Source organism: Herpailurus yagouaroundi, unplaced genomic scaffold (assembly GCF_014898765.1).
Source record: "Herpailurus yagouaroundi ecotype Mexico unplaced genomic scaffold, PumYag 162, whole genome shotgun sequence".
In the NCBI taxonomy this organism is placed as follows: Eukaryota; Metazoa; Chordata; class Mammalia; order Carnivora; family Felidae; genus Herpailurus; species Herpailurus yagouaroundi.
In genome coordinates this window covers 72,025,062-72,038,055 of record NW_024412403.1, presented here as the reverse complement: position 1 = coordinate 72,038,055, position 12,994 = coordinate 72,025,062, and the positions used below count along the sequence as shown (strand labels likewise).

Here is a 12,994-nt window from a genome sequence, read left to right as displayed (position 1 = left end):
TTGTGGTTTTGATTTGTGTTTCCCTGATGATGAGTGATGTTGAGCATTTTTTCATGTGTCAGTTGGCCATCTGGATGTCTTCTTTGGAGAAGTGTCTCTCCATGTCTTTTGCCCATGTCTTCACTGGATTATTTGTTTTTTGGGCGTTGAGTTTGATAAGTTCTTTATAGATTTTGGATACTAATCCTTTACCTGATATGTCGTTTGCAACTATCTTTTCCCATTCTGTCGGTCGCCTTTTAGTTTTGCTGATTGTTTCCTTCACTGTTTGGAAGCTTTTTATTTTGTTGAGGTCCCAATAGTTCATTTTTGCTTTTGTTTCCCTTGCCTCTGGAGACGTGTTGAATAAGAAGTTGCTGCGGCCAAGGTCAGAGAGGTTTTTGCCTGCTTTCTCCTGTCTTACATTTAGGTCTTTCATCCATTTTGAGTTTCTTTTTGTGTACGGTGTAAGAAAGTGGTCCAGGTTCATTTTTCTACATGTTGCTGTCCAGTTTTCCCAATAAGCGTTTGCTGAAGAGACTGTCTTTATTCCATTGGATATTCTTTCCTGCTTTGTCAAAGATTAGTTGGCCATACGTTTGTGGGTCTATTTCTGGGTTCTCTATTCTGTTCCATTGATCTGTGTGTCTGTTTTTATGCCAGTACCATATTGTCTTGGTGATTACAGCTTTGTAATACAGCTTGAAGTCTGAGCTTATGACTCTTGATCTCGGGGTTGTGAATTCAGACCCCATGTTGGGTCTACATAGAGATTACTTAAAAAAATAAAATATTTAAAATATTTTTTTAGTTATTATTTTCCTTTCATCCCACCTTTTTATTATTTTTTTATTTTTTTTTTAATTTTAACATTATTATTTTTTTAATGTTTATTTATTTTTGAGACAGAGAGAGACAGAGCATGAACGAGGGAGGGTCAGAGAGAGAGGGAGACACAGAATCCGAAGCAGGATCCAGGCTCTGAGCTGTCAGCATGGAGCCCGACATGGGGCTCGAACTCATGGACTGTGAGATCATGACCTGAGCCGAAGTCGGTCGCTTAACCGACTGAGCCACCCAGGAGCCCCAACGTTATTTAGTATTGAGAGACAGAGCATCAGCAGGGGAGGGGCAGAGAGAGGAAGACACAGAATCTGAAGCAGGCTCCAGGCTCTGAGCTATCAGCACAGAGCCTGACGTGGGGCTTGAACTCACCAACTGCGAGACCATGACCTGACCCGAAGTCAGACGCCTAACCAACGGAGCCACCCGGGGTCCCCTCCCACCTTTTTATTTTTTATAATAAAGTCAATCCTAGCCCCTGCTGCCTCTTGCAGGTTTAGATTATAATAGTTGCTTCAAACACTATCATGTATTTATCACATTTCCCCTCTTTTCATGATGGAGTATCATATTCCATCTTTGAAGAAAGTCCAGGTATTCACAAATGAAGCCATTGTTTTCTAGAGATGGTCAAGGCTTCCATCTGCTAACCTGTGTGAAAACTGTAAGGCAGAGTTTGTGCAGACATTTGGCCTCCATGCCTGATGCTTAAACATATTGAAAACCAGTCCGTGAATTTGAACACTTGAGTTTGTTAATCATTCTGGGAAATGGAATTCATATTTCTTTCTTACGTTATAACCCATAGGTGAAAAACTTTTTCACAACTTTAGGTCATGTGATAAACTCTGTTTTTAGTAAGAGATCTGTTCAGAAAAACAAACTTACTAATTAGAAATTAGGGAAATCTCCTATGGGAAATGTTCATCCTTCAGAAAACAGGTTCTTTAGTCCAATCTTTTAAAATAGAAATGTTTGGGGACCCTGGGTGGCTCAGTCGGTTAAGCATCTGACTCGATTTCAGCTCAGGTCACAATCTCACAGTTCTGGAGTTCAAGCCCCTTATCGGGCTTTGCACTGGTGGTGCTGAGCCTGCTTGGGATTCTCTCTCTCTCTCTCTCTCTCTCTCTCTCTCTCTCTCTCAGGATTCTGTCTGTCTGCCCCTCCCCTGCTTGTGCTTTCTAAATAAATAAAATTTAAAAAAAATAATAAAGTAAAATATAAATGTTTAAAAACTTTTCATATTACCATTGAGTAGAGAGCTGATGCATCTGTAACATATGTCTGAGCAAAAGCTATTGGTTTTCTAAAATTATCTTCTTCTAGGGGCACCTGGGTGGCTCAGTCGGTTAAGTGTCCTGGGCTCAAGTCATGATCTCACAGCTCGTGGGTTCAAGACCTGTGTCAGGCTCTGAGCTTCAGCACAGAGCCTGGAGCCTGCTTCAGATTCTGTGTCTCCCTCTCTGCCCCTTCTCCCCCATTCGTACTCGTTCTCTCGCTCTCTCTCCCAAAAATAAACAAACATTAAAAAAAAATTTTTTTTGGGGGGGGCGCCTGGGTGGCTCAGTCGGTTAAGCGGCCGACTTCGCTCAGGTCATGATCTCACGGTCTATGAGTTCGAGCCCCGCGTCGGGCTCTGTGCTGACCGCTCAGAGCCTGGAGCCTGTTTCAGATTCTGTGTCTCCCTCTCTCTCTGCCCCTCCCCCGTTCATGCTCTGTCTCTCTCTGTCTCAAAAATAAATAAATGTTAAAAAAAAATTAAAAAAATTTTTTTTTAGAAAATTACCTTCTTTTAATAAAGGCTGCAAGAAAATGAACCAAAGTGTTGACTATGATTGTACTTGAATGATGAGGTTGTGGGTAATTTCCTTCCTATTCCTACATATTTTCTTTACTGTATATTGTTTTAAAATGGCAAAAAAGTTAAACAACTATCCCCCCTAAAATTTCTCTGTATTTAGCACTTGCCTTACAAAAATCAAAGTAAAATGTCTAAAGTACAGAGTGGCAACCTGTGGTCCAAGGCCAGCACCTATTTTTGTAAATGAAGTTTTACTGGAACACCTTTTTGCGTATATATTGTTTGCAGTTGCTTTCAAGCTCTTAGCAGATCATATGGCCATAAAGACTAACAGATTTATTATCTAATCCTTTAAGGAAAAGTTTGCTGACCCTATGGTCTAGAGTGCTGAATTGACGAAGGAATTGTGAGAAGAGTATTTTTAAAATAAGAAATTTTTTAAAACGTTGGTAATAACACCACATTTTCCTTTCTTTGTAGCCTAAATTAACAATGGCAAAATGCAGGCGGAATGTGGAGAATTTCCTAGAAGCTTGCAGAAAAATTGGTGTACCTCAGGTAATAAGTTTAACATTTTTTATATTGCCTAAATGACGCTGCCATCTCCCCATCTCAGACTTCAGTATTATTTTTCTAAAATTTTTCAGAAGTGTAAGTATCTAAAATCTTAGAGGACTAGCTCTGACCCACATTGATGACTACTAACATGACTTTGTGTTACTAGAGTCAGTCAGTATACTTCTTAGCAATTTTCCTTAATTATTTCCAAGGACTGAGCAAAAAAATAATACACATATAAATTTAAATTTATTGTAATAAGTAATTCATGCTAAATAATCAAAATCGTTACTCTGTTTTCCTAAACGTTCCTACTTGCTGTTGGACTTGTATACATCTTCATCCACAAGAGTCTCTGCTTCACAGTGAATGCATCTCAGACTGAGAATGCTCCAGTTGGTTTCAGGTTTTTGAACACTTGCTTTAATACTTTCTAAAAATGTTTATTTTGAAATAATTTTAGACTTAGAAAAACGTTACAAAAAAGCACAGAGAGTTACTGTGTGTACTTTACGTGTACCGTTAACATCTATATAAACATAGTGTGTCATCCAAACTAACAAACACAGGGACAGTGCTGTTAGCTAAATGACAGACTTGATTCAGTTTTCACTGGTTTTTCCACTAAGTTCTAATACTTTGGAATGTAGCACACAGAGGCTATTTCTAGGGATTTGTCCTGCTCTTGAGATTTATTGTCTCCAGGTTCCTCAGTTACAGTTTCCTTGCCCTTTAATAAATAGTACAAATAGTTAAGCTCTGTAGATGGAATTAATTAAGAGACATGAACTTCATACATTTGTTATTGTTACGCTTTTAAAACAATTGTGTTAAACCAACTAAGCATGGTACTCTTAAAAACTACTATATTTAATGACATGAGACATAGATACATTTAAAGAAATAACAACTTGGTACTATTAGATTTTTTTTTTCATTAACCATAATCCTTATAGTTCCTGTCATCATATCTGGTATCCAACCTTCAAGAAGAAAAACATGACTTTTTTCTATCACTTTCTTAATAAGCTGTCAGAACCCCAGGATTAGCCCCTGACTCAACTCCAGAGTTTCTCTTGAACTTAAGCCCTTTGTCCTAACAGCTTTCATCACAGTGACTCTCTCTTTACCCGGCCCCCATTCCTCTCTCTTAGTTACCTTGAGTTGAGGCGGTCACAGCACCACTTGTCCAGTGGGCGGCCTTCTCCCTCAGCTCTTGTACGTGTTGCAGAGTGGAAGAGAAAGAGTCCAGCGCCGTAGAGCATTAGCTGGAGTCAGTTCCCATGATTGTTTTTCCCCTTTGATTAAGTAGATTGTAATTCTACTAGTTATTTTTCACTGTTTTCTTTTGTGGCTTTTTTTTTTTTCAAACCCGAGTTACAAAAAGAACCTAAGTTTACATTTTTGGTAGTTAGCAAGAACCTGTTTTTGTTCCTGTGGACAAATGAAAGCAGATTTTTCATTTTTATATCATATTGTTTTCTAGACTTATCTCTTTTAGAACAAACCATTTTTAAACATAGTAAGAGAGCATCAATAAGGTTTCTAAGCAAATAGTGTGCATTTTCTCCATATTAATAAGCAGGTCCTAATATTCTAATACTAGTGTGTATACACACAGTAACGGTCAGTGCTTTCTTCTGTCTGTTGAAGATGTTCCTACCTAATCATCACATTACACAAGCAGGCCCAGGACCTGCCCCAATGCCATAGCACATGTCTTAGAACAAAAGAATGTGGTGTGGGTTAGTGCAGGGAATGGGAACCCGAGAGAGGATAAGAGTAACTGAAAAGAGGCACCGCATACCCAGAGAGAAGAGCACTGGAAACATCCCCAAACAGCAAGACAGGTTCGAGACTTGGCCTATATCAGACCTATTAAAAGTGCTGTTTAGCACTTTTACAATCATTGTACCTGTCCTCTGGGCTTTAGAGAACCACCCTGTGTCTCAGATTTCAAGTCATACGCTCAGATTCTTTCAGAATGTACCTGCCAACAGTCAGCAAAATATAGTCTGCCTTAAAGTGTACATTTAATTCAGCATTTGCCAACCAAGGGGTAACAGTATTTATTGTGGGCCAGCCTGCCCCTGTTCCTGCTGTGCTGTTTGAAGGCAGGAGACAGAAAAAATACAAATTTAAAAGACTAGGTATTTTTCCAGGGTGGTTAGACTGAGGTTCTTGACACATCCTTCCTCCCTCTCAGTCTCCCCACCCGAAAGAGGAAGTGGACAATCCCGGAGGCCACCTCTTCCTCTCTGCTCCTGCCTTCCACCCCAGTGTCGACCACCATCACTACCACCACTACCACTCTGAGATGGGTTCCTGTTACGATGCTGCTTCTGTTAAAAAAAAATTAGTCATTTGCTTAAAACAGAGTGAAGGAAAATGAATAAATACAGAAACTCATAGGTTCAAACTAACCTCAGGTCCCTCTGCCCCAGGAGGAAAGAAGAAACCTGTACCTCTTCCTCTTCCTTTGTCCTCCCCTATGTCTGGGCATTCTGATCTTTACCTAAATACCCCCACTTCTGTTTGACTTGTAATGTCACTTTTGAAAATGTATAACATAAAACTTAATATTGCAAATATTTGTCAGATTTTATGTCCAGAGAATATGTATAAAGGTGAACAATTTCCCTTCTCAATATAACTTTTGAAGTGTTGATGAGTTGTGAATGAAACTCTAAAGAATAAGGTGACTCTTGAAAACCTCTGATAAGGCTGGGCATGTGGGTATTCTCTTTATTATTATACTTTTATTAAGCATGTTACATTCAGAAAACTATAATGGGTGATAAAAATGTCTATTTGAGTCCAGTATCTTATGTCCTAGAATTACTATATGTTATGTGTTAAAGAATATTTTCCTGTTCTCCAGTCCAATTGTGTTTTTATTTACTTAATTTCTTCACCTATGAGCTGGAGGGGCTTTCTCTGAACACTTACCTCTCCTCAGCCCACGTGCAGGTTTGGTCCTGCTTTCTGGCCCATTCTTTTTTTGTTAATAGGGAAAAATGAGTCTGGATAGAGGTTGCCTGGCATAGACCTCACTCACCATTTGTAGGCCTCACATCACCCAGTTCTGTTCAGTTTCCTGAGTGTTCATACTGGTCACCAACAAGCCAGTTTTATTCTGCTGTTTAGTAGTGAAAGCAAGCTCAGCACAAAGAGGGGTGTTTGTGGTTTTGTTTTTTAGCATTTTATTTTCATTCTTCAAAATAAAAAATATTACTAGGATGTGTTTCTGTGAGTATGACTGAGATGATCATATTGAATTCTATACTGAAATCTGTATTTCTGAACCACTGACTTTGTTTTTCTGTTTTCCTTTCCTGCTCACACTTTGGACAGGACAATCTTTGTTCCCCTTCTGACATCCTTCAGCTAAACCTCAGCGTTAAAAGAACTGTTGAAACACTACTTTCTCTTGGGGCACATTCAGAAGAATCCAGTTTTGTCTCTCTGTCTATCCAGCTTTTGGGTTTTGTGGCATTTTATTGTACTTTAATGTTAACTCTCTGTCTGCTTTATTACGGGATCTTCCCCCTCTAGCTGAAAGATTGCACTCCAGTGATTTTCCACCTCATTCCTGTGTTTGGTAAAGGAGGTTTGTTTCTTGTTACCAAGTATTTACATACGTGCTTTTTTTTTTTTTTTCCTGGCTATCAAACAGCCAACCAGTAAAGGAGATAAATCCTGTCCCCATATGTCCAGATGAACAGTCCATCACATTAGTAAGCATTGATGATTGCTGACAGAGCAAAACACCAGCGTTTTTTCTCCTGGTGATTTGTCCATTCTCCTGGCCTCTGTCCTTTTTCCTCTTATCACAAGTGCTGAGGTGCCTCTGATACAATCCTGCACCTGCTCTTAGAATAAGACTTAGGATATAATATGACGTAATAAAATTCCCAAGTGGCCATTTTTCCAACGTCTTCAACAACTGCTCATAAAGAAAATAGTTGCACCCTCTCCAGTTGAGGAGGCAGCTGGTCACTAAGATCTCTGCATTGAGCTGTGCCTGAAAATCCTGCGGTATCCTGTATTGTGAGGCACAGGTCCACGTAACCATTTGCTGTCTGCACATCTGGAAGCACTGACCATTTAGTCTTAGTAATTTTAATTTGATCAGAACGTGCAGTCCAAAAATCAGGTAGGTTCCTTAGATCGCTATTCTGAGCCCAGTGTATACATTTAAAATAGTCCACAACAAGCAGATGGTCTGGAGCTGACCTTTCAGGAGTAGGCACCTGTCCAGATTTACTGTGTTTGTTATCAATGAACTAGCTTCACCTCTAGAACCCTATTTATAATTTAAATAGAAATTTATGTAATTTACAGTATACTTGAATCATCTTAATAGGTGAACTTGTACTGAATTAGGCTGTTCAGGAGGTTGTATCTGAACAGTAAGAACAGGTAAAGTATCAGGCAGCGGTCTCTGCTCTGTACTCAAGGCAGTGAGTTTTATCGTCTTCAGGATGTCCTAAATATGTAAGCTGCTGGCCTTAATGCTTGAAACTACTTCATGATTGCATTCAGATTCTAGTTCTCATAAATAGGGTTTCTGAACATTCAGGAATCTACTGAACTCAAATATGAAGGGGAATTGCAGGAAACATAACACCTTGTTGTAGAAGTCAGCCTGAGGGTGTGATTGCTTTGGTTTTCTTACATATTAAATGGGACAGTTCTTTAACACATTAAAAAACTGTTTACTATTAATGCTGAAATATTGACCTGACCACTGTGTTGAAAACCAGTTTTATATAGTAGTGGTGCCTTCCAGAGTTTGGAAGGCTTGCTTTGTTCTATTTTTAAGATGTCACGGAGTCAAAGACCATTTGGTTTTGTGGAGTTTTGTCCCTTTAGAAGATAAAACACATGGTCTTGTAGGGGGGTAGTTGTACATTCTCTTCAGAGCACACAGCGTTCCCTCCAAGCTGGCTGGCAGGTAAATGCGCGTCTGGAAAGCATAAGCCTCTGAGGGAATGTCTAAACCGCAGGCAGCAGTGTGGGGCACTATGGAGAAGGGATCAGGGAATTGGCCTCAGAGAAACTATGCTTCCCCAAGAGCAAAACACCCTGCAGGTTCATTTTAGAATAGTTCATCTGTATTGGCAGTGGTACTCAAAGTATTTATACAGAGTTGGTAGTTTTATAAGGTCAAAAGATTGCAATTACCTTGTTTTATCAGGATAAGTATTAAAGTTTTAAGCACAAGTACCAATAACTGTTCAAAATAAATGTTATATTTTTTATTGCAACTTATTTTGTAAAACTTCCTAATACAGTAAGTGCCATTGAAACGTCCAGTTATCTTTTTTAATAAATATGTGTAGTCTCCTTTTTAGTGGGACCAGAATTCTACTTTTTGTCCTTTGTGAGAGCAGTGTCTGTTTTTCTGAATATTTAATCTTAAAAGAAACACCAATGATAGGTGTTATCCTTAAACCCTGCCTTTTTCTCTCTCAAGAAAGGCTTAACCAACGTTAATGAGGCAAACACAGTAGAAGTTTTTAACTTCCTTAAGCAAACATATAAACACTTTTCAAATATATGGTGATTGAGGTATTCCTGACTAAACTCACATCATAGATCTCCAGCATAATTTAATCCATTAAATACCAAGATATGAAATACTTCCATTTCTTCTATAACACAGCTGGTGGGCATCCTTCCTGCAAGCAGTCTGGCTTCTGGCAGGAAACTATCTTGCATTCCTTTGGTGTATGATTTCCAGAGCACTTTCTCCTACAGTGTCCTATCTGTCAGGCCTGAGCCATCTGGTAACTTGGAACTGCTTTTCCATTTTCTCCACCTCATTTTACTGATCTGCATTGATCTTTTATGTATCAGGAATGAAGGATGTTGCTTTTACTCCATAGTATTTTGTTATCCTCTGTTGTATGTAGAAGTGTATGTAACTTGTCCTTACCCCAGTTTTCAAAATGGTCCGTTTGTACTTTTAGTTGTTTTAATAAAGTGACGGTGTCAGGTACCCTCTCTGTGTAACTCCTGTTAACAGAGGCCAGTTTCCCAGACTGACTCTTCATATCTCAGTTGACTATTATGAGGGAGAGAAGAGATGCTTATTTTTTCTTTTTAGTTTGTTGATGTTCACCCTGTTTTCTCTTTTGTTTGTTTTTATGTTACGTCGTTCCATTTCAGGAGCAATTATGTTTGCCTCTCCACATTTTAGAAGAGAAAGGTTTGAGCCAGGTTGCGGTGACGGTCCAGGCTCTCCTGGCACTTGCCCCCCCCAAGCAGCAGCACCCGTCATCTGCTGTGTAAGGACCCCCAGCACCTGGGCGTTGGCCTGGCCAAACCGGAGCAGGACGAGATTGCTGCTGCCAGCCGTCTGCTTAAACAAAGCTCTTAAGTGTTCTTAAAAAGGACTGTTTCCATGATTCCTAACAGGAATATTTTGCTTCATGCCTCCATTTTAGGGGAGGTTATATTCGTTTCCATTGAACTGTTTAGGAAGACACGGTTGGTTTTCACAAATGAAACTTAATTCTGTCATTACTGAGAATGCAACTCTGAAGCCTAAACTGGCTGTGCTTTCCTAGAGAGTAGGCTTGTCTCACATACCAGAAAGAAACTCCTCAAAAGGCTATTTAGCTCCCCTGAAAGCACAGACATGCTATTATCTTTACCTGTTTCCTGTTTCTGGAGTCCTCTGGTTTCCAAAACTGGTTGTTCATTAGAATCTCCTGGAGCATTTGTTAAAATGCAGAGTCTCATTTGGTAGGTCTAAAGCGAGGCCTGGGTATCTGCATTTTCAACAGATGTGGTAGAGACCACTGTCTCAATCTAGATATTTGTATGATGTGGGGAGTAATGACTCCACTCTGTCAGCCACATTTAAAATCAGAAGCTATATATTAAGATTATTTGGACTGTCTGTGCAAGGCAAGACAAAAATAACAGAACTGGTTTTTTGGACAAAATACTTATGTCCAGGCAGAACAAATATAATGTAGAAGGCCTAGATTTTTATGTAGTAAAACCATTTCAGAGAGTTAAGTTGTATATAAGGCCAGAGTCATAGGCCACCCCCCTACGCAGACTGGCCACCACACTTAAAGCTTGGTTCTGTGTGACATCCTGCTATTCTCCACACTTTATAAACAGCACTCTCCACACAGGTTCCAAATCCTTAGGCTGGTAACAGGCACTACTCACCATTTGCATTGAGCCCTCCCATCCTCTTCCCCCCATGCTGCTCCCTGGATACCTGGACCTGCACACACCTTCCACCCCCAGCAGAATACACTTCCGGCTCCCTGACTAATGGAAGATTATGAAAACAAAGCAAAGGAAATAAAGGAAAAACCAAGTTTCTGAATTTCTTTCAGGTAACAGCTGGTTTCCGTGGCTGAATCAAGCCAGTTTCCGTGGCTGAATCAAGCCACTTGTAGCATCTTAAAAAACAGCGTGCTGTGTATCTAGTTCATCTAACTCTACCACTCGTGCCTTCTTTACTCAATCATGGGCCAAGTGAAAGGGCCCAAGATCTCATGTAACAAAGCTGGGAGCCTTTGTTCAGGTTTAAGCCACTAGGGTCTTTCTTACCCTGTATTTTGAACCCCTTTTAGTTGTCAGCATATCTTTTGGTATTCACTGCCTTTATAAACCGGGTAAATTGACTTAGTGAAGATACTAGTTATCCGGGGTTGTGAATTGTTCTGGATTTACTTTACCAATGCATGCATTTGAGCAAAATGTTCTCTATCACGTGAATGCAGCATCTAAAAGGAAAATCATGGAGTATCCGATCAAAATAATGTTTTCTCCCTGTTCTCACAGGGAAACAAATTCAGCAGAACATTACCACTTTGTCCAAGTTTAATATTAAAGAACATAAAGCATCTGAGCTCAAAACCCAGTCCTTCACTGTTCTTACAGAACAAAAGTAAAATGTCTTTTAAGTGTTTAGAGCCAGACCCCATTATATTTACAGTTCCAAACATACCCACCAATTGGGACTTGTTTAGAATTTGTGTGCATTTTTACACTATAGGTATTTATCGTAGTCAACATTAAACCTCAGTACAATCTCTGAATAATAGAAGTCATTTGAAACTCAGCAAAGAACAGGACTGTTTTGTCACCTACTATGCAAGAATAACCCCAGAAGACATACATAATACAACATTTGGGACATTTGCAACTAATTATCCCATATGAATAAATGGAAATTTCCACTTATTTCACATTTCACACATAACGTGAAACCTTATTAATGTATTCTTATCAAACTAATTCAAATTTATATTTGAATTGCTAGAAAAAAATTGTGTACAGTTTTGGTTGATAATGAAAGAAAAATATCAAGCATATTGAATTTCTTTCCTTTGTCAAGATGCAGAAACATTTCATGATGGTTTTGTTGAAAAATTTTTGTATTCAGTGTTTTGTATGTACTTAAAAAAAACTGGAAAGAAAATTTCACATTTAGCCTTGCTAGACTGCAGTGTAAGATGAAGACGATGTTGTAACGGTTCCACCTGACCATTTGTGAGCTTCCTACTGAAGCGGTGACCAGCCCAGTGCTTGAAGTGTGAACAGAGAAAAGGCTAAAGTGCCCACCCAGCAGGGCCCCTGCCAGCTACGGACATCGTAAGTCAGCCAGGTCTCTGGAAATAACTTATGGGCGGAGGGGCCTTTGTATTTAGCTAGAACAGAGTAAGGGGCTTCTTAGCAGGTCACTTTCTTTAATAGCTTTTTAAAATACAGCCTTACACTGGGCTGATGGCTTGGAGCCTGGAGCCTGTTTCCGATTCTGTGTCTCCCTCTCTCTGCCCCTCCCCCGTTCATGCTCTGTCTCTCTCTGTCCCAAAAATAATAAATAAACGTTAAAAAAAAAAAAACAACTTTAAAATACAGCCTTACAGCTAATCGAGGAGTCTGATTTCTCTTACTTGCTACAGCTCAGCAGTGACTAATGATGTGTGACTGTGCCGACGAGTATGATGAATTTTTAACAACTAAGCGCTTAAAATCACTATAGAAATGAAGGAAAACATGGATATTTAGAACCCTTTTTATATAAGTATTGCAGTGAGATGGTTTACAGCAGATTTCATTTTATTTCTGAAAATGTTGTAAACATGTAATTAGTGAAAGATTTTGTAAAACATTGTCCTATATTTGTGTGTCTGTAAATATAATGCATAAGTTCTAAGTATAAATATGTCAATATCATGTATGTTATTTTAAATTGCCTGTATGCCACCTTACACGTTGACATTAAAATAAAAGCCAACACTTCAATAGCGTGAAATAAAGGCTGATTTGAAAATGTTCATACCTAAAGCATGATTTCCTTGGCAAAAATGAAAGGGTATTTAATTCCCCGAAGGAACATCAGTAGAAACTGGGTCCTCATAACAGGCCCTTGAGATCAGTTTGTTTGTTTGTTTGTTTGTTTGTTTTACTCTAAGGAAGTACAGATATCAGTATTTCCCTATATTTGGAATCACATATAAGGCTTAATTCATGAAATACATGTGATATTTGGACACTTTTCTCTCATAAATTATCAACCATGCTGTAGGGAAAGCTTTAGCACCCCAAGTACTGTTTGGATTATCCTTACTGTTTTAGTCTTAATATCCTGCAAGGTGAAAACTGTTGAGGAAGCAAAGCAGGCATAGACCCTGGTGTCTCATGATCGAAAATCTCTCCAAGCTAGTCTTCCAGCAGGCCTGTGTCCCCCAACTTTACTGTGTGTGGGTTGTACACCCTAACATCTCGTATCTGTTTATTCTAATTCATTATTTATCTTTTTAATTTATAATTTAT

General features: G+C 39.1%; 1 protein-coding gene across 10 annotated transcripts in view; it reads left to right on the top strand.

Moving 5' to 3' along the window:
* LRCH3 (leucine rich repeats and calponin homology domain containing 3) overlaps positions 1-12,994 on the top strand; it is a 150,338-nt gene that overhangs the window by 109,688 nt on the left and 27,656 nt on the right. For 5 of the 10 annotated variants that reach the window (XM_040484798.1, XM_040484795.1, XM_040484796.1 and 2 more), the window contains 2 exons: positions 3,104-3,181; positions 6,536-9,186. In XM_040484798.1, coding sequence (XP_040340732.1) covers positions 3,104-3,181; positions 6,536-6,736 — 279 coding nt within the window. In that variant the 3' untranslated portion in view covers positions 6,737-9,186. The other 5 variants (XM_040484797.1, XM_040484794.1, XR_005793330.1 and 2 more) reach the window with 3 other exon arrangements.